General features: G+C 40.6%; 2 protein-coding genes and 1 pseudogene across 2 annotated transcripts; 2 read left to right on the forward strand and 1 right to left on the reverse strand.

The window, feature by feature from the left end:
• Nucleotides 1-9,362: 9,362 nt before the first annotated feature.
• Nucleotides 9,363-13,037, reverse strand: cetn3 (centrin 3). The gene is made up of 5 exons (XM_026296977.2): nt 12,907-13,037; nt 11,720-11,855; nt 11,328-11,442; nt 11,036-11,227; nt 9,363-9,916 (listed from the first exon to the last, which is right to left on the reverse strand). The coding sequence occupies exons 1-5, from the start codon at nt 12,921-12,923 to the stop codon at nt 9,873-9,875; spliced, it is 504 nt and encodes a 167-aa protein (XP_026152762.1). The 5' UTR covers nt 12,924-13,037; the 3' UTR covers nt 9,363-9,872.
• A 540-nt stretch (nt 13,038-13,577) lies between these two features.
• On the forward strand, nt 13,578-21,999 carry LOC113124747 (uncharacterized; annotated as a pseudogene).
• A 2,921-nt stretch (nt 22,000-24,920) lies between these two features.
• On the forward strand, nt 24,921-26,814 carry LOC113124312 (tripartite motif-containing protein 16-like). The gene has a single exon (XM_026296976.1). The coding sequence runs from the start codon at nt 24,976-24,978 to the stop codon at nt 26,641-26,643; it is 1,668 nt and encodes a 555-aa protein (XP_026152761.1). The 5' UTR covers nt 24,921-24,975; the 3' UTR covers nt 26,644-26,814.
• The last annotated feature ends 122 nt before the right edge of the window (nt 26,815-26,936 follow it).

Here is a 26,936-nt window from a genome sequence, read left to right on the forward strand (position 1 = left end):
ACTCATACCCTGTGACCCCCTGTGTTCGAGGCAGGCTGAGTGCCTGTCTGTGGACGAGGCTGGTCACCTGTCGTTGTCAGTCGCGGTATATTTAGCTCTGAGGTGTCAGTGATGCCCATGTGTGTGCCTGAGTACGTATGTGTGTGTGCAGGACAAGAAGAATGTGTTGCTGACGCTCAGGGCCTCTATGGGGCTTGGTCTAAGAGCCCAGGATTACAGCTCCAAAGACTGTTGGCTCTACACATTACACACAAAGAGAGAGAGATCAAAACTGTGAGCTTGTCCTAGACATCAGCGCATCGAGCATCTGCTTGGCGGAGAATTACCCTCAGCTGTCCACCCATGTCAGAAGGAGGAGAGGAGACCGGCAGGCTCGGTCCACTTTGACGATCTATGAATTGATCAGATATCAGTGCAGAAACATGACTGAGTCACTGAAAAGCCCCAAAACAACACACCCTGTTGCTGCTATAGACCAAAGAGCAGTGTGTCAAGTCACTGGACACCATGACGTTCACATCGTTATGCTGACGACACTGTACTGTATGTCCCAAAGAGATCCACAGACTGATTAATATGAAAAGACTAGTTAGGGAAACAGACTTATTTCTCGTCTGGCAGAGAGTTAGATGCAGTGTAATATTGCATTTTTATACAGAAAGAAAATATGATCACAATCTGCAACACACACTGAATAAATGTGTTTTCAAAAGCGATAACGCAGCTCAGTATGGGAGTGCCCCAGCATCCACAGTGCTTTCAAATGAAAAGTTCAGCAAAAATGCCGTAGGAGTTGGGGATGTTGGTTTCTGAACATCTAAACCACAGGAGTGGAGATGAAAATGAGGCTGCTAAACAGAAACCCATTTATGGAAACGCATCCACACTTGTACGAAAGCAAAAAAGTGTTAGAGCTGTCCCAAACACAGGCTAAAAAAACGTATCTATATGGAGCCTCATCAGTGTGTTCACATTACAACACTGCCTTACAATAATCTGATTTAATGCAGAAATATTTGACTGACGAGCTTAAAGCATCAAATGTATTTTTTCTGCAGATTTCGCCATCAACCATTCTGAAAGCTTTACCCTGGCAAAGATATAATCGGCATAATTTTTGTAATATTGTTCATTCATGTAGGCCTACACGTCATTGCCTTATGACACCAAATGAATGAAGGCCACAAACTAAAACACATGGACGTCACAATAAATTTGTTCTTTACACGTCAATGTTCCTAAAGTCATTACCTCTTCAGACTTTGTCTCTTCTCATTCAGCATGGAAGTGGCACCTGAAATCCTTAAAACCAGCATACCAGGAACCTCCAGGAGTTTTAACCTGTGAGGACCTGGTGATGGAGAGGAAAGGATAATTCCACCTGAAAATATAATTTGTGCACGATTTCCCTCTGACAACACAGAGACGTAGATGAGGGCAGATTGTTAGCATTCAGGCTCGAAGGAATGTGTAAAATGTTCCAGCATGTTACATTTACATGTTTTAATTTCCCCACCATTGGTTTGCATCCATCCTTTACCTCATCCTATAAAAGAAAAATCCTGTTCATTCACCCAACCTTCCCCAAAGAGCTGTTTAGATTCCTGTCTACACCATTTAGACTTGAGGGAAGGGGGCAGAAATGAGAAGAGGTGGGTGGAAGGGAAAAGTCTAACAGTGATTGTTTGTACTTCACCCTCTTTTCAGCAGCAAAACATAAGGCTGAAACTGAATTATGGCAGATTTCATCTGTCAAGTGAATCATTCTAGTTCTGGGCCATTTAGAGCCTGAAACCTGCCTGCAACCGTTGCTACCTTTTCAGATTTTAAATCCCTCATTACTGTAAATTCATTTTTATTTTAACTTGTCCATTTCACTAGGGACTAAAAGAAATTCCAGCAGGGCTCACAATGAAGAAAACTTTTATTAGGAAAATCCTTGAATCCTTATGGATTTCTTACCTCTTCAGTATCTTTCATAGCTAAACAGCTTAAACAACAGCGGGTTTAGCAGTCTGAGTAACAAAGCATCACGGCAGTTAATATATAATATTATAAAAAGATATAAAGTAACATAATCAACACCTCTTCTTGCCGATCTTCCTAAAAGCTTTGATACAGTGATGACCATTCCCTGCTGTTAAAGACTTGGATTAGGTTTTGGACATGTGCACGCCATAATGGGTGGGGTAAATTTGGTCTGAGTGTCAACCCTGTCATAAACTAAAATGTTGCCAGCTTCTCAAAATAGAAAGAGTGGGTTTGGTTGAGTTAGCTAAACCCCATACACTGTTGTTTTAAAAGTCCTAAACGGGATGGAGTAGTCTCTTTTCAAAACCTACCCCAAAAAAGGGGAAATACCATTAACTCAATTTATCACTTAAAGATGAGCCATTTGTTAAAGTACACATCTGACGGAGTTCCCCTTGGCACAATCATAGTTCCACTCTTTTTGAATATATATACAGTATAATCAAAGAAACTGACTTAATTTTTTTACAAGGATAATTTATATCTCTATGATGATGACACAGTTCTCTCCAGCTTCATTAATTCTTATTAAAATGTTATCAAAGCTCAACTTATTGGGCTTTTTGAGTCTCTGAACCTCAGCTAGCTTAATACTGGCAAAACTACATCAACAACTACAAATATGCATGCACCATGATCAGGTCAAAAATTTAATTTGTTCAAAACTTTGATTTATAATGAATTACCTGCCAAACAAATGGCCTCAAACCAGCCTCTGCGTTGTGCTTAGTGCTAATTTCCTAAGAATACGATTGACATCATACCTGCTAAACCTGCCAAACTGTCCTTTGGACACGGTAACTGTGAGCATGTTAGCATGGCAACACGCATATACAGTGGGTACGAAAAGTATTCAGACCCCTTTAAATTTTTCACTCTTTGTGTCATTGCTGCCATTTGCCAAAATCAAAAAAGTTCATTTTATTTCTCATTAATGTACACTCAGCACCCCATCTTGACAGAAAAAAACAGAAATGTAGAAATTTTTGCAAATTTATTAAAAAAGAAAAACTGAAGTATCACATGGTCATAAGTATTCAGACCCTTTGCAGTGACACTCATATTTAACTCACATGCTGTCCATTTCTTCTGATCCTCTTTGAGATGGTTCTGCTCCTTCATTGGAGTCCAGCTGTGTTTAATTAAACTGATTGGACTTGATTAGGAAAGGCACACACCTGTCTATAGAAGACCTTACAGCTCACAGTGCATGTCAGAGCAAATGAGAATCATGAGGTCGAAGGAACTGCCCAAGGAGCTCAGAGACAGAATTGTGGCAAGGCACAGATCTGGCCAAGGTTACAAAAGAATTTCTGCAGCACTCAAGGTTCCTAAGAGCACAGTGGCCTCCATAATCCTCAAATGGAAAAAGTTTGGGAAGACCAGAACTCGTCCTAGACCTGGCCGTCCAGCCAAACTGAGCAGTCGTGGGAGAAGAGCCTTGGTGAGAGAGGTAAAGAAGAACCCAAAGATCACTGTGGCTGAGCTCCAGAGATGCAGTAGGGAGATGGGAGAAAGTTCCACAAAGTCAACTATCACTGCAGCCCTCCACCAGTCGGGGCTTTATGGCAGAGTGGCCCGACGGAAGCCTCTCCTCAGTGCAAGACACATGAAAGCCCACATAGAGTTTGCCAAAAAACACATGAAGGACTCCCAGACCATGAGAAATAAGATTCTCTGGTCTGATGAGACCAAGATTGAACTTTTTGGCATTAATTCTAAGCGGTATGTGTGGAGAAAACCAGGCACTGCTCATCACCTGCCCAATACAATCCCTACAGTGAAACATGGTGGTGGGAGCATCATGTTGTGGGGGTGTTTTTCAGCTGCAGGGACAGGACGACTGGTTGCAATTGAAGGAAAGATGAATGTAGCCAAGTACAGAGATATCCTGGAAGAAAACCTCTTCCAGAGTGCTCAGGACCTCAGACTGGGCCGAAGGTTCACCTTTCAACAGGACAATGACCCTAAGCACACAGCTAAAATAACAAAGGAGTGGCTTCGGAACAACTCTGTGACCGTTCTTGACTGGCCCAGCCAGAGCCCTGACCGAAACCCAATTGAGCATCTCTGGAGAGACTTGAAAATGGCTGTCCACCAACATTCACCATCCAACCTGACAGAACTGGAGAGGATCTGCAAGGAAGAATGGCAGAGGATCCCCAAATCCAGGTGTGAAACACTTGTTGCATCATTCCCAAGAAGACTCATGGCTGTACTAGCTCAAAAGGGTGCTTCTACTCAATACTGAGCACAGGGTCTGAATACTTATGACCATGTGATATTTCAGTTTTTCTTTTTTAATAAACTTGCAAAAATTTCTACATTTCTGTTTTTTTCTGTCAAGATGGGGTGCTGAGTGTACATTAATGAGAAATAAAATGAACTTTTTTGATTTTGGCAAATGGCTGCAATGACACAAAGAGTGAAAAATTTAAAGGGGTCTGAATACTTTCCGTACCCACTGTATAGCTCATGGCAGCATCACAGAGCTGATCTCGGCTGTAGATTCTTAGTTTTGTTTGACGAAATAAAGCTGTGTCCTTGTGCTCTATTAGCTCATAATCTATTACAAAAACCTCTTTTAGTTTTTAAAAGAACTTCCCTTGGTATCCAAAGCTCACAGATATTTTATTACGCTGAAGCTGCAAAAAGCAAACGGGACATAATGTGAGCACTAAAAAAACCCCAAAAAAACCAAAACAGTTTTCTGTTAAATAATCTAATTCTAAATAAATTGTTTCCGATATTTCAGCTTTAAATTCTATTTCTTTTGTTGGCATTTCTGTAAAGTATCTGTGAACCAAACAGTATAGGCAAATAGGGTGAATCTTAAAGACATATTTAACAAATCTGGATCCTGTGGATGGGCAGTCATGCATCTCCTTTGGTTTCAGGGTTTAAGTCTTCCAACCCAGTGAAATGACAGTATGTGCAGTATTTCCAGGTATGTGTGGGCCTGAATGTAATGTATGACTGTGCTTGTGTCTGCCTGTGTGCACCCATGCTCAGTGTCTGTGTAGGCAGATGGTGTAGGAGGTGTTGAAGAAACATAAACAAGCAATGACAGAAGCAATATGCTCTCTCTGAAGAGAACCAGATGTGTGGAGAGAAAGATCTGAAAATATTATTACTGGAAGCACAAAGTCCTGAAGCATTCATCTCTGTCCTCCTCCTCTTAATCTTCTCTGCAAACTTGACACTTTCCTTTTCGAGTTTCCTCATCTCATGGCCTGGTACAAGGTGAAAAGTATTTTGTTGTACTTTCACTCAAGCTTTTCTGCTCGAGTGAAAGTCTGATTGTGTGATTATATTTGATGTTTTTCACAGAAACAACCACGATGCCCTTATGTTGGGTTAACTGGGTGTTGGAGAAGGTCCACTGCTGGGTGCTGTGGGATGGGGGGAGTTGGGATGTCCGAGATATAAAGTTACTGTGAAAGCCATGAGCGTGTGTAAACTAATCCATCCTCACCCAGCTGCCAGGCATAGCCCACAATCCACAGCATGTCTCAAGGCATTCCCTCTTCATGTCTGTGTCTACTCCCCTGTTCTTCCCTGGATGAAGGAAGTCCTTTTTTCTGTTAATGGTAAGACTTCATAGTATACAGCAGCACATAAAGCTCTAATAAATAGTTCAAAACAGCCTAAAATGTATGTAACATATACCTATAAACTGTATTTTAAAAAAATGATATTTATCATACATTTACACTGCAGCAGCCACTGGTAGGTGTCCACAGGAGTTTTAGTTGTTGCATACGAGACACTTTACTACATCTTTATATAGAAATTACACTTTCTAAATGGACGGACTTATAGGTTGTATGTAATCAAATCTATGTAATAATTTATTGTAAAGAAAATATCAAAAAAGTTATGATTTTCTACACTGAGAAAGATGTTTTTTATGTTGTAAGACCTTAACAGATTTAACTATATTACAAGAAACATTACACCTTTGTCATACACAGGTGTTTTCCTAAATTTCTTTTGAGCACCTGAAGATTAATGGTGTATATTTATGAATGAGTTTGTACATTTAGTGAGCACTATAGTTTGCTGTGACATATGCACATTTTACATTTTTAGATAATGAAAAAATATATAGTTCTTCATTTTTTAAATTTTAAAATAATTTTCTTCCTCTTTATTGCACACTAGGCCTTTTAGCACAGAAATACCACAATAACTGACTTTTCACTGCTTATTTTGTAAGAAAATGTGACAAAGCAAAGGTTTAAATCATGAATGCAATAATTTTTATTAACCCTTCGGTCTATAAAATATTAACTAGAGACAGCTACTAAAGTGAATAAAGCAAAACAACAACAAAAATAATAATATGACATTTTTCATATGAATATCAAAACAATAATGAGCTGCTTAGGATTCCCATCATTCCCAGTGCAGCTGCACTCATGGTAGTCATGCTGATTGAGGTCATTCTTACAAGAAGGGTCAAAGGTCACGGCGCTCACCTGGTATCACACGTCATAACACCCAGTCATCCAAAACGCTCACATCTCTGCTGTGATGATGTGAGTGTTTTTTAATGATTATTTACAGTGTCAGTTGACAGAGATGATAATAGTCAATCATCCAAATGACTGTATTGTCTCTACAGACACGGAGTCACGTCATCTAACCAAGATGCAGCAAAACGTGGCAGTAAAGAGCCCGGCAGTCTTTCAACCACGTCTCAGTTCGGGTCAGAGAGCGAGTGTTGTCACATGGTCAGCATAGCTCACGTAGTGACTGACAGGTGGACACGAGCTCCAGCTCCGGTTACAAATGAGAAACTTCAGAGTCGCACACTGTGCAAACACAAGGACGTGTACATCTTGGATTTTGGTCAAACAAAACCAAGTCAGATGTATATGAAACAGTTAAACCATAACCAGCTTCATCCAACCAATAAGAGTTAAATTATGTTTAAATATTCATGCAGGAGAAATAATAATTTACTGCTATAATAAATAATAACAAAACAGTCATGGGGGACAGTTCTCTGCAACGAGTTCTTCTGTTTCTGATACAAGTAAAAGTATAAAAGCAGAACTTTTATTAATATTTTATAGTGTTATTTAGGTTTTACTTAAGTAAATGACCTGAACTCTTCCTACACCACTGTCTTTATTGCAGTTTGGCTTTTAGCATCAATCACAGAAATCATATATTTCTTTATGACACAACAGATTTTGGTTTTGTATTATACTCCAGCATGTGGCAAAGTCATTTATTAATGAGACTGTTGGTGGGTTTTCTCTTATGGCAGGTTGCACAAGCTGGATATCCATTAACAGGATCTTGTTTCTCAATCTTCCTTCACTGAATGTTCCAGTTACAGTTATAGGGAATAGTAAACAGAGTCTTCAAAGTCAAAAGTACTCCAGCGTAGAAACATCAGTAAATCTGCCCTCATCTCATTAACCCATCTAAATCTGGAGCCTATGCTAACCTACGTTATTAGCCCTAACCAGAGAGCAATCAGACCCTGGTGAGGTCCGCCAGACTAGTGTATTTTTAGAAGCCTCATCAACACAGATGATCACCAGCAATACAAACGTCTGTGTGTGTGTGTGTGCGTGTGTGTGTGCAGAGTCATGTAGTGGAAACCGCAGGGGGGCGACTTTGAGGTTGTAACTGGGGAGGAACTGGGTTGGTTTATTTCTGGAGCATGTGTTTCTCTGGTCCAGGGAGAAACAGCTGAGCATGTGCCAGTGCAAGGGCAAGCCGTGATGTCTGTCCCTGCAGTAATGAGCAGATGCAGGTTCTGATCACCAGCACCGGTGCTGACCTTCAGTCTGGGCACATACACTCTGCAACACAATCGCTCTAGTGCGTGTGTGCATACAGACAGCCTTTTATTACTGCATCACTTTCATTTGTCTCCTTCAGAGACTTCAAACCTCTATTACACAGAAGAAAACCACGAGTCCCTCTGCTCTGTCATTGTGTGATTGGCTCAAGTTATTACCAAAGCAAACTGGGTTAGCAAACCACAGTCCTCTTAATCATCGGGCCAGCAGACTGGGGCTGACACAGATGAAAAGTAAAGCAGATGATGTTTTCATCTAACCAACTCAAGACCAGAGGCCTTCATCTAAATCAATATGTAAAGGCCTGTGGGGAGCCAAATAACAGGGCGCACAGGAGGAGCCGCCTAAAGGCTTTTGTGGTCACTTTTCTGCATCTCTGTTGTGAGTAAAGTGTGCGTTACTTCAACACATACATAGTCATCATATGAGGTTTCTCAGTGTTGTCCTAATGTATACTGCTGGGATTTGAGTCCATTGTGGTTTGAAACTAAGTTACTGCAGTGAAAAGTTTCTCTCTTATCATTTCATGCATTTACAACATGTTTTTGTTAAATTAACGCAGGTTTTTAATTAGATGTACAGCTGCTCTTCACTTGGGCGGCAACTTCTTCTCTCTGTAAATTTAAGTTTATGTCAATTCTTTAAGAGTCTGATTGGCAAAATTATGAATTTTATGAGACCATTAAAAGAACAGACAAAATGTACCGAGACTGATTTTCTAATCTGCTGATCAGTCTCCCCCACGTTAGACTTTAAGTGGAATTATGAACAACTGGCTCCCTCTGCTGGAAGACTGAGGGTGAACACAAATGTAAACTTATGCAGAGATGACAGAACATACTGAGACTCACTAGCCAGTGGGTGAGATGCAGTTGGCTTGTTAGTCCCATGAATGGATTGCTGAACAGGCCTAATGGGCTCAGGCCCAGAGACAGTGGACTGGAACCATGTTGAAAAGTTAATCAAAGAACTACAGTCACAGGACAGAGATGCAAAATGCAACTAAAAGACATAAAACTACTACAGAAACAAACCTAATAATCAGACTGATGCAAAATGACCAAAAACAGATGAAAAAGCTGCAAAGCCTCTACACTAAAATGAAAAACCACCACCAGAGCAAGAAGGTTCCAGGTTTGAAACCCATCAGGGGCCTTTCTGTGTGGAGTCTGCATGTTCTCCCTGTGCTTGTGTGGGTTTTCTCCAGGTACTCTGGTTTCCTCCCACAGTCCAAAAACATGTATGTCAGGTTGATTGGTGACTCTAAATTGCCCATAGGAGTGAGTGTGAGTGTGTGAGGTTGTTTGTCTCTATGTGGCCCTGTGATGGACTGGGGACCTGTCCAGGGTGGACCCCTGCCTTTCACCCAAAGAGAGCTGGGATAGGCTCCAGCAGGTCCCTGGGACCCTGGTAAGGACTAAGGGGGTATAGATGATGGATGGATGGATGTCATATGTGTTAGAGACTTTTGTTGTTGGGCGTAAACTAAAAATCAAGTAGGGAAAAAACTGTTACTGGCAAACAAATTTATTTTGTATAAAATAAATATTACATTCAGCTATTCAAGTCATTCACGTTATATAAATGCCTGCAGAATGAAATGTGTTGTTGCCCCTGAAGAATGTACAGACACAGAATGACAAACTCATTTTAGGAATGATGAATAACAGTCATTGTGATGTGACTAAGTGAAGACCAGATATCGAGTCACCAAGACTGACAACATCAAGTTTATCAAAGGCTGAATTGGTCTTTGTTACAGTTTTAAGGTGAATTTACACCGTGGTTTATTAAAACATTAACACGTTGAGCTCAACAGCACTTTGAGCTAATTTGAATCCGTTTATATAATAAATCGAGTATAAACCACAGGCCAATGAGCATTTCCAGTCCAAGTCAGACCTCTAACAGGAAGCTGCAGGTCCAGATGGAACCTTAATTGCCTTCACACATACAATGTCAGATGTTCAGCCTCTCAGATTCTAACAGTCTGATGACCAGCCCAACACAAAGTCTTCATCAGGAGTCTGCAGTCATAATGGCAAGGAACTCCTCCTGATTTACTGGAATGAAGAGAGAAGGTTGGTCAGAACGTATGTCAAAGAATTTCCACAAACACATTTTGTAAGGCCACAGCTAATGTTACATTAATGTTGTGATTACATTCTTGAATAATTGATTTACTGTAAGATAGAGACTTGTAAAAATGCCTGTTGGAAGCATCTAAAGAACAGGGCATTTGAACATGTCTTCTTTTACCGACCCACCATAAAAAAACTAAACATATTCACAGTTTGCTCTCACACAAAACAGAAAAAGCTGCAAATACTCACATTTGAGAAGCTCAACCAGGGACTTAAATGATGAATCAGTCGCAAAACAGTGGCCGATTAATTTTCTCTCCATCAGCTATCGATTAACCGCTTATCGTTTCAGCTGAGGCCGTTTTTGTTCAGCACTGTGTTATCGTGCTTCTTATAACTGAATTACATAAAACCCAATATGACGTCTGATGAATCGAAATAAGAAACAGCAGCAAGCAGAGAAACAGCTGAACAAATAATATGACAAATCAAGCACATACTTACTAAATGCACTTGATAAATGAGGGCCCATGTTTTTAAGGTTTCTTCAGCCTGAAGGACTTTTTTTAACACGAAATTGTTTCAGAAAGTACCACGCTCACATATCTGTTCATTTTATCATTTACCCTTCGCTCTTTGCCCCCTAGTGGCTGTTTGTGGGTGCAGCAAGACAGAACAGTGGAACAGTCGAGCAGACGGATGCAGATTTTGTACATTATTAGAGATTTGAACTGGATATTGGTGGAATAACTTATGTAAGGCCAATGTGAACAACAGATGGAAAAATGTATCCACACAGTCCAAAGTCTCACATTCCTGAGCTGAACTAGGAACAAGTCAGTCGTTGTGTTTTCAGTCGATTTGTTTATCTTGTTGTGTTATTCAACTCCAGCATTTACAGGACATGTCTGTCCTTGAATCTACCACAAGTCACATGCAAAAATACTTTGCAAGCCTTTATATTCATACAGAAATAAACTAAGCTGAAGTGGAACTTTTCATCAGGTTTCATTGTATAATACACTTTAATACAATATATTGTATGTACAATATGACAGAAGTTTGGACACCTCAAGGATCATGACAGTGATCACTTACTTTCACCATCTCCGTCAGTGTCAAACTCGTCAATCATGCTGCGCAGCTCCTCATCACTGACGTTCTCCCCGAGTTCTCGAGCTACTCGTCTCAGGTTCCTCAGGCTGATCTTTCCTGATTCATCGTCATCAAAGAGCTTAAAGGCCTTCATGATTTCCTCCTTTGGGTCTCGCTCTAGGATACGATCCGTCACTGTGGAAAGACGTCAACATAGTCAGGACTCTCTGAGATCACTAAACCAGTGGTAAACGTAGTTTTAATTTTGATTCAGTTAAAGTGAAGTCAAACTTACCAACTTCATTAAAATCCTCAAATGATATTTTGCCATTTCCTTCTCTGTCATAGTCTTTAAGAATCTTCAAGACATCCACTTTTTTCACTTCAAATCCAAGCGCACGCATTGCCACCTGTTGTCATTTTTAAATCGATACATATATTTACTTAAATGGTATAATAAAAAAAATACATACAAAATAAATAAAGAAGACGCAATAAATCCTTTCAGCCCTGTTTTACTGTTTGTCTCTAGTCAGCTATGTATGTAATAAAAAATGTGTCAAAACAAACCCTGTGACTTCACATCCAAGTTAGAATATAAATCACATTATGTTCAATAAGTTTATTACTTTATACAGATTGTCACCTGCCTTAAAAGCTAAGCATCAACAACAGCATGTTGCTCACCTTTAGTTCGTGGTAGTCGATTTCTTTATCTTTGTCAGTGTCAAACAACTCAAAGGCTTCTTTGATTTCATGTTTCTGCTCCTCGGTGAGCTCTCTCCTCTTTTTGCGCTTTGTTTTGTCTGCTGCAAGTTCAGTTCTGGAAAGATACAAGAGTTGTCTTGTCAAAGTCTATTTTAACTAACCCCTCATCAGTCATCTTATTAGATGCTGAACCTGGCTCAAACTCTAGCCAGTAACCTCTGCTACTTCTAACTTCCGTGTCTTTGTAATAAGACAGTCTTGTAGGGATGCTGATACACTGAAATCACAGCAAGGAAAACAGCTTTCATGGTAGACCATACTGAAGCTAGCTTCTCATTCACGACTTCATATTGACCAGTTACTGTTGCAAAAGGTTGTTAAACATATCTATAAAGCCTTAATGCTGTTTAAAATCCAAACTATAAAGCATTTATTTTATTTATGAAAACATTTTGACAGTGTCTTCTCCTTCTAGACAACATCACACAAGGTACATATTAAAACTTATACTAGTCAAACCTGGACTCCATTAACACGTAGACTCCTATGAAAGTTTAAAACAGTTCCAGATCTGTGAAACACCAAAATAGACCAGTGTCAGATTATAAACCACTACACTGTGACTTGTGAGACCTGGACCACATTAACCCAGAAAAGCTAAAGACCGTTTAAAAACACAGTCACAGATTATTAGCAAAACCTTTATTATTATTCAGACAAAGTCCGGACTACAGACTGACGTTACAGCTAAACCTGTCAGATCTGGATTAGATTAACAAGAAGCGTGCGGACTGTGTTTTAGACTAGTGGTCCATTTATGAAAACACTAAACCCTGGGTAAAACCACTTGTCGAGACATTTTCCTCTAAGATCAGCTAAACTCCTGAATCTGACGAGTCTGTTTATTTGGTGAACACCTGTTAGCTGCTCATTAGCTCGGTCCTACCTTTCACTAAATAAAACCATCTCCAACTCATCAGTTAACGTTGGCTCAGTTATTTATAACCACCGACTCTACCTTACCTCCTTTAATCAGTTTAGTATCATTTTGACGGTGAGAGCTAAAAATGCTAAAACTAGCCGGAGCTGGACAGCGCGTGACGTTGTGTCTGCATTAAATGAACTGTGGTGTAAAAATGAATGTAGCTGAGAAAAACATGATTTACCGTAGACTGAGGCTCATTTTAGCAGGATTTAAAGACCCGGAATGAACCGTTGTTGTTGCTAATCTCGGATATCAACACTCCCGTCAACACAACAAATACGTTTATCCGCGCTCACACACGGGCTTCCTATTGGTCGGTGGGCGCCAGGCAGCAGTAACGTGTCCTCTGATTGGCTTTCAGTACAGTACAGTGTTTTTTTCCTTTTTTATAAAAACTTTGTGTACACATGCATACAAATAAGAACAAAAATGATAAAATATTAAACACAAAATAGGTGTAGACTTCTATTTTTTTTTTACATATTTTTCCCCGAATTTGTTTTTTCTGTCTTTTAGATTATGACATTTATAGGTTTTGTACAACGAAGTGAGATATATTTTTTTCATTTTTAAGGCACCTGTTTATTGCAGTTATTTCAGTGATTTTAATGATTTTTAATATGTTGCCCACATCTATAACATATGATGTAAACTGGACTGAGTCACAGCCTGATAATCCTCCCTCCTCTCTCACACACAGCAGCTCCACCTTGTTCAGTTATTTCTTGTTCCCTCCCTTCAGATCTACAGTTTGGAGATGGGTGTTACCAACATGGGGGAAGTGCAGGAGCTGACAGGCCACATTCACTGCACAGACACATGTTGTTTAGATCAGAGCTCAAACTAGTTTCACTTCCTTAGAAAGTGAAAGTCACACAGTCACTGACATTGAGAGGAGAAATGGCGCAAAAACGAGTTCAGCTGGACCAGGAAACCTTCTCTTGTTCGATCTGTCTGGATCTACTGAAGGATCCGGTGACTGTTCCCTGTGGACACAGCTACTGCATGACCTGTATTAAAACCCAATGGGATGTGGAAGACCAGAAAAACATCTACAGCTGCCCTCAGTGCAGGCAGACCTTCATACCGAGGCCTGTCCTGGTGAAAAGCACCATGTTAGCAGTTTTAGTGGAGGAGCTGAAGAAGACTGGACTCCAAGCTGCTCCTGCTGATCACTGCTATGCTGGACCTGAAGATGTGGCCTGTGATGTCTGCACTGGGAGAAAATTGAAAGCCCTCAAGTCCTGTCTGCTGTGTCTGGCCTCTTACTGTGAGAAACACCTCCAGCCTCATTATGAATCTCCTACATTTAGAAAACACAAGCTGGTGGAGCCGTCCAAGAAGCTTCAGGACAACATCTGCTCTCGTCATGATGAGGTGATGAAGATGTTCTGCCGCACTGATCAGCAGAGTATCTGTTATCTCTGCCCTGTGGACGAACATAAAGGCCACGACACAGTCTCAGCTGCAGCAGAAAGGACTGAGAGGCAGAGAGAGCTCGAGGGGAGTCGACAGAAAATCCAGCAGAGAATCCAGGACAGAGAGAAAGATGTGAAGGTGCTTCAGCAGCAGCTGGAGACCATCAATGGCTCTGCTGATAAAGCAGTGGAGGACAGTGAGAAGATCTTCACTGAGCTGATCCGTCTCCTGGAGAAAAGATGCTCTGAGGTGAAGCAGCAGATCATATCCCAGCAGGAAACTGAAGTGAGTCGAGTCAAACAGCTTCAGGAGAAGCTGGAGCAGGAGATCACTGAGCTAAAGAGGAAAGACGCTGATCTGAAGCAGCTCTCACACACACAGGACCACATCCAGTTTCTACACAACTACCCCTCAGTGTCAGCTCTCAGTGAACCTACAGACTCATCCAGCATCAATATCCGTCCTCTGAGATACTTTGAGGACGTGACAGCAGCTGTGGCAGAGCTCAAAGATAAACTACAGGACATTCTGAGGGAGAAATGGACAAACATCTCACTGGCTCTGACTGAAGTGGACGTTTTACTGCCACAACCAGAGCCCAAGACCAGAGCTGGATTCTTACAATATTCACAGGAAATCACACTGGATCCAAACACAGCACACACATATCTGTTATTATCTGAGGGGAACAGAAAAGCAACAGTAATGGATCAACATCAGTCTTATTCCAGTCACCCAGACAGATTCACTAATTGGTGGCAGGTCCTGAGCAGAGAGAGTCTGACTGGACGTTGTTACTGGGAGGTGGAGTGGAGCGGGACAAGAGCTGATGTAGCAGTCACATACAAGAATATCAGCAGAGCAGGGAAGTTAAATGAATGTGTATTTGGACTCAATGACAAATCTTGGGCATTAGATTGTCAACAAAACAGTTATGATTTTTGGCACAACAACATGAAAACTCCAGTGTCAGGTCCTCAGTCCTCCAGAGTAGGAGTGTACCTGGATCACAGAGCAGGTATTCTGTCCTTCTACAGCATCTCTGAAACCATGACTCTCCTCCACAGAGTCCAGACCACATTCACTCAACCTCTCTATGCTGGAGTTTGGTTCTACGACTATGGAGACACTGCTGAGTTTTGTAAACGCAAATAAAAACAAAGTTGATCTTCTAATTTCTGGTTCTGTTGGTGTTTGAGTCTGTAGGTGGCGCTCTGACTTTGTGGTTGTGAAATGGAGATTTACTTTCAGCAGAGACCAGAGTTATGAGTGGAGTCAGAAAAACAAGAACAGCTTTAATTTGGGAAATTATTTTTGAGCATGTGCAAAGAAACTAGTTTGAGGTCAGGGGTTAAAATATTTTACTATTTACATTTTGACAGACGTATTTTCAACTTGTCAATCATCTGTGAAGAACTTTGAATTATACTAAGTTGTATCAAAGGTGCTGTACAGGTAAAGTTTGGTTTAGACGTCTGTGGGGCCGTTCCAGCTCCAGTAAAGATGAGTCGAGCACAAAGACAAGTGTGCCAGCAGACGTCTCACAGAAGAGCACAGGAATGCTGACAGCACCCCTGGGTGTTGCAGTCAAAGCCTTTAAGTCGTTGTCGGGTAGATAATGGTCGTGTTCTCTCCTCCCCTTTCCTCTGGCAGTGGAGACACATCTGTGACGCTGTGAGGAGGTTATCAATAGATGAAGGAATCAGCTCTTTGTTTCTTTCTTCATCAACCTGTTTCTTCATATTTTGTTGGTGATAATTAAACAATAATCAATAACAGTAATCAATTATATTGTTCTTGTCTTCAGTGATTTGTTTTTTGGGGATTTTTTCCAGTTTGAAAATCAGACTGGGACTGTTTGTCTCATTTTAAGGACTTTTTTTTAATCAATGATTGGTTTGATGAATGTCATGTAAATTGGTTCTAACTGGTTTCCAACTAAGTTTGTTGAACACTGTCTCAATCAGGACTGGGATTACTGGACCAGTAAGCTGTGGACTGGAATTCGCTCTGGTCTTTACCAATTATGATATTTATTTTTTATTGATCAACCATATTGAGTTAAATATTGTACATATACATAAAGACACATCCTTGAATCAGAAAACACAGGTGGTATGTAGTTTTTTCTAAATGTTCAGGGGGAAATATGTCATTTCAGACATGGAATATGTGACAGTGACTATTTATCTGGAAAAATAACTCATCAATCAGACACAGTTAAAGTGTAAATAAATGTGTGTTATAGTTTTAAACAGCAGTGAGCTTCATTTTTATCAGTCTTTTACAAAATGTGATTTAAAAATTTCAGACCTTTATTAGTCGATGTTGTTGTTCATATGATCAATAACAGAAAATAAAATCGGCTCATGGTTGTTATAACTGTCTGTTTTATTAGTAATTATGAATTTTCACATTTCTTTTCCAACTTGCAAAGGTCTGATTAGCTTTCTGTATGAATTATTATTCAATAACTTGAAAAATACATGAAATATAGTCTGTTTCGGTTTGCAGTGTAACTGTGCATTTATTTAAGCGTTGTACTTAAGTGAAGTTTTGAGGCACTTGTATTTAAGTATTTCCATGTACAAGGTTTGTTATTAATTATTTATAGTCCAATTCATGTTCTTAACAACTGCAGTTACACACACATTAGGATTTTACATATAAAATATTGTTAGAGATGAGTCTATCCAGCTGCAACTGGAGGGAAATAGGAGTGAAGTCACTTTTTTACTTTATTTTAATTATTTCTAATTTTTACTAAGAGTGTTTCTGTCAGATAAAAAAAATTAAAGCAGGTAATTTAAACAGGGCGTCTATTTTCAAATCACTGGCTCCAGATCCATGTAGCCTAGCTAGCTAATGTTAGCCAACGTTAGCCAAGATAATTTAATCTATTTAACTGATTCTTATTTATTTTCTGTTTTTGTAGTAGTGTAATAGTGTTGATAGTGTGTGTGGTTATTGTTGACTTTGCTGACTGAATGTGATCAGCTAAAAATGGCCCAGCTAATGTTATGCTAAGGCTAACGTCGTTAGCTAGTGAACACTATAGACTGTATCATATATCAGGCTAATGGTATATGCTAATCACAGCTAACTAGCATAGCCAGGGTTTAGCTGTTAGCTGCAAAGAAACATAAACAGAGTAAAGGGACGTTCTGGAGAAAATTATTTTGCTTTAAAATATATTTGTTATTTCAGTGAGACAGACATGGAGCCAGTTTGATTTACTTTAACCTGATTTTCATTTCAATATAAATTCAGATGTTGATGTTGAATGAGTTAAGTGGTTTTTGTGCGGATTTGTTCTAGTTCCCAGGACCATGAGTCGTGTTCTTTAAGAGTCTTTCCTCCACAGGTGGAGTAACGTGTTAAGGTTAACTTAAGCGCTAACGTTAGGTCAGGTTATGGACAGGTGTCTTAGTGAAAACTTCATTAACTGTGTTAGTGTGAGATTGGCTGCTGTCGTCAGAGAAGATGAACAAATAGAGCTGGTGTTTGGAGCACATTCATCTTCTTTGGTCACCCTGCTCCAACTTCACGCTGCAACGTTACCCATGATGCTAAACTAGGACAGTTTCCTACAACCTCTGATACATATTTGTAAAAATGTGGACATCTCTTGTTCTATGGCTCAGCCATGACACCCACTGACATAATGTGACTTCATTACTAAAAAGAGAGGAAGGAGTGTGTGAGTGCTCAGCTTTTGCAGGGGAAATCTGCAAGTTTGGCTAAAAAACTGAACACTGGTTAGTGCCATGTCCAGAACTGCTAAGGCTGATGTTAGTAATGTTATGTCTCAACTGAACAGACAGGTGTGTGTGATGTTTGTCATTTTCTACTTAATCTGTTAAGGCTGCTCCCTTGGCCTTGATGGGTGGGGGGGCATCTGTGTTAAGTTTCAAAGGTCACTTGTGGACTAGTCCTTTAACAGGGATATGGCAGCTTCTCATCCACACTGGGTCTCTGGTCAGAGAGAAAGACACATCAAGTCAAATGTTTACTGAAGTTCACTCTTGTACAAACTGTAGGAACATATGACAGAACACATGTATGTAGATGTGTATGTGTGGTATAGCTGCTCATTCACACATACAATATTCATTCCCTGAGAGTCCAGAGTGGAAAAACTAACTTGACCATGTCTGGGCAGGTTTAAAGGACCCCAGTCTTTGCTGTGTCGTCCTGGCAAAAGCCTGTCCATTATTTACCTGTCCAATACTGCCACCTTGTGGAAAATCAGTACAATCTGACTCAGTGATTCGAAAGATGCTGTCTTCTACTCTCACAAACTGACTTGCTGCTTCCATTGGGCTGGCGAGGGCAACAAGACAAACCTTCAACTATGCATCTCTGCATGTTTGGTGATTTTGCTGCCCTGTAAACTATGTTTACTAGGTTTGGAGTAGAGGGACTATGCAATGCATTTATAAGATGCTGAGGAGTTTGTCCAAGGTTTACATCCTAAAACGTAGAGGGACAGGCAAGAGGGATCTCTTAATGTGTAGTGGTCAGTAAATACCAATTTTGATGAGACGTACAATTTATTGAAATATTGTTGTGGCTATTGACTGTAATGTTAAATACTTTGACATTTTAGGAAATATTCTCATTTGCTGTTTTAAATTTTCTAAGGGTTAGAAGATATAATCAATAAAAGTCCAGTGTCTAATGGGAATATCTGAAACTACAGCTTTGACTTATTCCTTCAACGTTTCTTTATAATCTTGTCTTTTTCAGCAGCAGTTCAACAGCATGATGGGAAACAGTCCCACCAGGCCTTCACTGATGCAAAACGCTGCAAAAAATTGTGGTGTTTACTATTTGAACTAGACACAATAACCACACTGCCTCAGGCAATATGGTGACGGATGAGACACAAATTAGAAGCTGCTCTTCCTGGACTGAGTCACAGCCTGATAATCCTCCCTCCTCTCTCACACACAGCAGCTCCACCTTGTTCAGTTATTTCCTTGTTCCCTCCCTTCAGATCTACAGTTTGGAGATGGGTGTTACCAACATGGGGGGAAGTGCAGGAGCTGACAGGCCCCATTCACTGCACAGACACATGTTGTTTAGATCAGAGCTCAAACTAGTTTCACTTCCTTAGAAAGTGAAAGTCACACAGTCACTGACATTGAGAGGAGAAATGGCGCAAAAACGAGTTCAGCTGGACCAGGAAACCTTCTCTTGTTCGATCTGTCTGGATCTACTGAAGGATCCGGTCGCAATTCCCTGTGGACACAGCTACTGCATGACCTGTATTAAAACCCAGTGGGATGTGGAAGACCAGAAACACATCTACAGCTGCCCTCAGTGCAGGCAGACCTTCACACCGAGGCCTGTCCTGGTGAAAAACACCATGTTAGCAGCTTTAGTGGAGGAGCTGAAGAAGACTGGACTCCAAGCTGCTCCTGCTGATCACTGCTATGCTGGACCTGAAGATGTGGCCTGTGATTTCTGCACTGGGAGAAAACTGAAAGCCCTCAAGTCCTGTCTGGTGTGTCTGGCCTCTTACTGTGAGAAACACCTCCAGCCTCATTATGAATCTCCTACATTTAGAAAACACAAGCTGGTGGAGCCGTCCAAGAAGCTCCAGGACAACATCTGCTCTCGTCATGATTGCGTCATGATGCCGCACTGATCAGCAGAGTATCTGTTATCTCTGCTCTGTGGACGAACATAAAGGCCACGACACAGTCTCAGCTGCAGCAGAAAGGACTGAGAGGCAGAGAGAGCTCGAGGGGAGTCGACAGAAAATCCAGCAGAGAATCCAGGACAGAGAGAAAGATGTGAAGGTGCTTCAGCAGGAGCTGGAGACCATCAATGGCTCTGCTGATAAAGCAGTGGAGGACAGTGAGAAGATCTTCACTGAGCTGATCCGTCTCCTGGAGAAAAGACGCTCTGATGTGAAGCAGCAGATCAGATCCCAGCAGGAAACTGAAGTGAGTCGAGTCAAAGAGCTTCAGGAGAAGCTGGAGCAGGAGATCACTGAGCTGAAGAGGAAAGACGCTGATCTGAAGCAGCTCTCACACACACAGGATCACATCCAGTTTCTACACAACTACCCCTCAGTGTCAGCTCTCAGTGAACCTACAGACTCATCCAGCATCAATATCCGTCCTCTGAGATACTTTGAGGACGTGACAGCAGCTGTGTCAGAGCTCAGAGATAAACTACAGGACATTCTGAGGGAGAAATGGACAAACATCTCACTGGCTCTGACTGAAGTGGATGTTTTACTGCCACAACCAGAGCCCAAGACCAGAGCTGGATTCTTACAATATTCACAGGAAATCACACTGGATCCAAACACAGCACACACATATCTGTTATTATCTGAGGGGAACAGAAAAGCAACATTAATGAGACAACAACAGTCTTATTCCAGTCACCCAGACAGATTCATTAGTTGTTGGCAGGTCCTGAGCAGAGAGAGTCTGACTGGACGTTGCTACTGGGAGGTGGAGTGGAGCGGGTCAGGAGTTTCTGTAGCAGTCACATACAAGAATATCAGCAGAGCAGGGAAGTTAAATGAATGTAGATTTGGATTCAGTGACAAATCCTGGACATTAAATTGTCAACAAAACAGATATGAATTTAGGTACAACAACAACATAACTCCAATGTCAGGTCCTCAGTCCTCCAGAGTAGGAGTGTACCTGGATCACAGAGCAGGTATTCTGTCCTTCTACAGCCTCTCTGAAACCATGACTCTCCTCCACAGAGTCCAGACCACATTCACTCAGCCTCTCTATGCTGGATTGCGTTTGCACAACTTTGAAGACACTGCTAAGTTTTGTAAACTCAAATAAACAGAAAATTCATCTTCTGATTTCTTGTTCTGTTGGTGTTTGAGTCTGTAGGTGGCGCTCTGACTTTGTGGTTGTAAAATGTAGAGCTGCTTTCAGCAGAGACCAGGGCTGAAAAGACAATCAGAAAAACAGCTTTTATTTAGAAAATTATTTATGAGCGTGAAACACAGCTTGTCTCATTTTAAGGACATTTTTATTAATGATTGGTTTGAAAAATTTCTTGTGAATTGATTCAAACGGGTTTCCTCACTCTATGATGGACTGGTGACCTGTCCAGGGTGGACCCCTGCCTTTCTCCCAAACAGAGCTGGTATAAGCTCAAACAGATCCCCTTGACTCTAATTAGGAATGAGCAGGAATAGATATTGGATGGATGGGTTTCCTCACTTAATTTTGTTGAACGCACTTCTAAATCAGGATTGGGATTACTTGCAGTAGACTGGGAATCACTCTGGTCTTTAGCTACTATGATATTTCTCTTTCACTGATTACCTATAAATAGAATTAAATACTGTAGATATAAGTAAAGGTACATCCATCAATCATAGAGAAAAACACAGGTGGTATGTAGTTTTTTTTAAGTGTTCAGGGACAATACCATATTTTCTGGACTACAGGTCACACTTTTTTTACTCCTCTGGTTTGTCCTGCAAATTATACAGCAAAATTACTTATATGTATATATTTATAATGATTTTGTCTAGTAACCACTATCTTTAGATGGCACTCTTGACTTTATTGAAGATAATATTGTACCGCCGAAAAAGCAAAAACATTTATGTTCATACTAAACTCTAATTCCTACTGTAACACAAGTGAAAATGCTGCCCAAAAAAAATAGTTATACAGCAGAGTTCAAAGTGCAGGTAATAAAGTCTGTATCTGAAACTAAGTTTGGAGTGAGTCTCAGCATCCAGGCAAACCAGAGATGAGGTGGAGACGCTTTTTCATCTCCCCCACCCCAATGTTGATGCAATTGTTTAATGTTACTTGACACAGATAAATGAATATTGCAGTGCACTTCTGCTTGTTGTTATGCCTAGCCTACATTCTTCATAGGCTAATTTAACTATAATTAGTATAATTAGAAATGCAGCTTATACACCGAAGCGACTTATATGTGTTTTTTTCTGTTCAACACAGCTGTTTTCGCTAAAAGCGACTTATACTCAGGTGCGATTTATAACCTGGAAAATACGGTATGTCATTTCAGACATGGAATATTTAACAATGACTGTTGTTACAGTTGTGTTTTATTACCATTTATGAATGTTCACATTTCTTTTCCAGCTTGTGAAGGTCTGAATATCTTACTGTAAAAACTGTTATTAAACATTTTTTGAAAATGTATAAATGTAGTTTGTAGTTTGTTGCTTTGCAGCATAACTGAGTACATTTGGTGGTAAATATTGTTCTTCAGTTCAGTTTTGCAGTACTAGTACTTTACTTAAGTATTCCCTTGTTATGCTACTTTATACTTATAGTCAAGCACATGTACTTAGAGTTAAATGCAGGTTAAGGTTTTACATACAAAATATTGTTATAGATGAGCCTACCAGCTGCATGTAAAGTCGTCCATTAACTTGAAGATGAAAATGCAACTAATACAGAGGAATAAGTGTTTAATGTATAAAGAATCATTTGATGTACATTTATTTTCTCTCAAAAAGCAGCAGAGAAAAATCTAAAATGTCTACATTTACTGCAGTTTATTAAAAATGAATGATCAAAATAACTATATAATCAGGAATAACAAAGCTTAACCAGAACTTATTAAGATGATAATGTCTAAAAATCTCTTGTGGCTTAATATGACAAAGTCAATTTGTCAAAACGACACATGGAGTGAGAGAGAGACAAGACTTACTGACCTTTATGAAGTCCCACTCAAAGACAATGCATTTCTTCAGTAGTGTGTATTGACTGTGGCGGACTTCTGGATGATTGTACCCGTCTTCTTAGAAAAAACCTTTGCCCCACATGGCCTTTGTTCCTCTCTCTGGGTTGATACCAATGACATGCCTGAAATCAGAAAAGTCTGACATCAGAGACTGAATAAAATGTGTGTTATTGTGAGAATGTTTCATGTTTTCTGTTGTGCTGTGACTTGAATTATTTGTGTTACCCAACTCTACGTTCTGCTACTTATTTTTGCCAAAGAACTGACAAGCTGGCAGGGAGATTTCTAATCAGTGGATTGAAAAGCCAATGTTTCCCCCTCTCTGATGTGTTTTAAATGAGATAAAAAGGACTTAAAGTTCTCACATCTTCCTCTGCAGAAGTGACATGTTAGTTCAACTTCACCACACAGTTCAACGAGGCCTAGCCACACATTTGTCCTTATTTCTGTAAGTGCGACACTTAAAAGTTGAAAGTTTTTAAGAAGTCCAACTGCAGTCTGGCTAAACACAGCTAAAAGTCAAATCAGGTGTTAATTTATGGGTCCCCAGGTGCCTCACATAGGCCACTATAGAGCCACAATTACAACCACAGACCTGACAGTGAAACTTTTCTGCTGCCAATGTGAGAAATATTGAAATATCTTAACATTAGCTCACACAGTTACCAGACTATTACATCTGAACATCATTTCAAATAAGTGTCGACACTTAATCCAACATTTTATGTATTGATGTTAAAATATGTCAACAAAGGCTGCTTTTCTATATCAAATGTCACTTTATGTAATTTACAGAATAACTAATGTTAAACCTCCTTCTACCTGCTAAATAATCCCACCATTCAAGTTTGTCGAGCTAACGCTAACTTTGCGTTATTGTCGCAGTATTTGGTGCTAACGTTACGAAAAAGGGCGCAAAAGGCTAGCAGCTAGCTACCTAGCAATAGCCGCTAACGCTAACGTTAGCAATCTTGAATGTTCGAGAAGATTCACGAATAATCCAGATTTGTCAAAAGTGTCTCATAAAACAGACGTAAATATAAAATAAGATAAATATCTGAGGTAACGTTCCTCAAATCTCAGCCTCAGTGACGAGTAGTTACCGTTTCAACGTTAAGATTAGCCAGACATCCATTTGAGCATCGTCTGAGTCCCAGCGTTATTTTTGCTGAGTCACGATACCAGCGGGAAAAGCACTATTGTTTTTCATCACCGTCGAATTTATTGATCCAGATCGATGCAGATGAATCAGGACTTCCTGTTCTCCAAAGTGAGTCCTCCTGGAAAACTGCTTTCTAAACCGCTTTTACAAATCCCCTCAGAGGATTTCCTGTTGGAAAACTGATTTGGACTTTTTTCTAATGCAAAATTAAATGTTTGACGAATTTTGACAGAACTGTAATTTTAGGATGAAACGAAAATGCCAATTTATCACCAAACTCCAAACTTCTATGTGCAACAGCCAGTGTCCATAAAATACTGGACTGTGATTTCTAACATTAAGGCTCAGTGTTAATTCTTCAAATGGACCAGTACAAAACTGTATTACAGGAATACAGTAGGTTACTGTTGGAAATTGGCTGTCAATTAACAGCAATTGATTACAGAGCAGCTGATTGATCATTTACATGTTAACCTTTTAACCTTTAAACCTTTTAAATAAACAGATCTATGTAGCCTACCTAAGCTAATTATCTTGTTTTTTTCAGCTGCAGCTCAGCATCATGATGGGAAACTGTCTCACCTGATCCTCAGGGACGCAGACAAAAATGGCTGCCTCAGACAATATGGCCCCATTGGGACATCTAAGAGTTTCTATCTGTGATCACGCAGTTTCTCAACAGGCCACTGCTCTTCCTGGACTGAGTCACAGTCTGATAATCCTCCCTCCTCTCTCACACACAGCAGCTCCACCTTGTTCAGTTATTTCTTGTTCCCTCCCATTCAGATCTACAGTTTGGAGATGGATGTTACCAACATGGGGGGAAGTGCAGGAGCTGACAGGCCACATTCACTGCACAGACACATGTTGTTTAGATCAGAGCTCAAACTAGTTTCACTTCCTTAGAAAGTGAAAGTCACACAGTCACTGACACTGAGAGGAGAAATGGCGCAAAAAGGAGTTCAGCTGGACCAGGAAACCTTCTCTTGTTCGATCTGTCTGGATCTACTGAAGGATCCGGTGACTGTTCCCTGTGGACACAGCTTCTGCATGACCTGTATTAAAACCCACTGGGATGAGGAGAACACCTACAGCTGCCCTCAGTGCAGGCAGACCTTCACACCGAGGCCTGTCCTGGTGAAAAACACTGTGTTAGCAGCTTTAATGGAGGAGCTGAAGAAGACTGGACTCCAAGCTGCTCCTGCTGATCACTGCTATGCTGGACCTGAAGATGTGGCCTGTGATGTCTGCACTGGGAGAAAACTGAAAGCCCTCAAGTCCTGTCTGGTGTGTCTGGCCTCTTACTGTGAGAAACACCTCCAGCCTCATTATGAATCTCCTACATTTAGAAAACACAAGCTGGTGGAGCCGTCCAAGAAGCTCCAGGAGAACATCTGCTCTCATCATGATGAGGTGATGAAGATGTTCTGCCGCACTGATCAGGAGAGTATCTGTTATCTCTGCTCTGTGGACGAACATAAAGGCCACGACACAGTCTCAGCTGCAGCAGAAATGACTGAGAGGCAGAGAGAGCTCGAGGGGAGTCGACAGAAAATCCAGCAGAGAATCCAGAACGGAGAGAAAGATGTGAAGGTACTTCAGCAGCAGCTGGAGACCATCAATGGCTCTGCTGATAAAGCAGTGAAGGACAGTGAGAAGATCTTCACTGAGCTGATCCGTCTACTGGAGAAAAGACGCTCTGATGTGAAGCAGCAGACCAGATCCCAGCAGGAAACTGAAGTGAGTCGAGTCAAACAGCTTCAGGAGAAGCTGGAGCAGGAGATCACTGAGCTGAAGAGGAAAGACGCTGATCTGAAGCAGCTCTCTCACACACAGGATCACATCCAGTTTCTACACAACTACCCCTCAGTGTCAGCTCTCAGTGAACCTACAGACTCATCCAGCATCAATATCCGTCCTCTGAGATACTTTGAGGACGTGACAGCAGCTGTGTCAGAGCTCAGAGATAAACTACAGGACATTCTGAGGGAGAAATGGACAAACATCTCACAGCATCTGACTGAAGTGGATGTTTTACTGCCACAACCAGAGCCCAAGACCAGAGCTGGATTCTTACAATATTCACAGGAAATCACACTGGATCCAAACACAGCAAACACACGTCTGTTATTATCTGAGGGGAACAGAAAAGCAACAGTAATAAGTCAACAACAGTCTTATTCCAGTCACCCAGACAGATTCACTTATTGGTATCAGGTCCTGAGCAGAGAGAGTCTGACTGGATGTTGTTACTGGGAGGTGGAGTGGAGCGGGACAGGAGTTTCTGTAGCAGTCACATACAAGAATATCAGCAGAGCAGGAAACTCAAATGAATGTCAGTTTGGAAATAATGACAAATCTTGGGCATTAGATTGTCAACAAAACAGTCATGAATTTTGGTACAACAACATCAAAACTCCAGTGTCAGGTCCTCAGTCCTCCAGAGTAGGAGTGTATCTGGATCACAGAGCAGGTATTCTGTCCTTCTACAGTGTCTCTGAAACCATGACTCTCCTCCACAGAGTCCAGACCACATTCACTCAGCCTCTCTATGCTGGACTTTGGTTACATTACAGCTATGAAGACACTGCTGAGTTTTGTAAACTCAAATAAACAGAAAGTTCATGTTATTTCTTGTTCTGTTGGTGTTTGAGTCTGTAGGTGGCGCTCTGACTTTGTGGTTGTGAAATGGAGATTTACTTTCAGCAGAGACCAGAGTTATGAGTGGAGTCAGAAAAACAAGAACAGCTTTTATTTGGGAAATTAGTTTTGAACTTTTCCTTGAAAAATTGTACCTATAACACGATTTGTTTCATTTTAAGGATATTTTTTATCAATGATTGGTTTGAAAAATGTCATGTGAAATACTTTGAATGGATTTCCACACTTTGCAATGGATAGTGACC

This window comes from Mastacembelus armatus, chromosome 12 (assembly GCF_900324485.2).
Source record: "Mastacembelus armatus chromosome 12, fMasArm1.2, whole genome shotgun sequence".
NCBI lineage: Eukaryota > Metazoa > Chordata > Actinopteri > Synbranchiformes > Mastacembelidae > Mastacembelus > Mastacembelus armatus.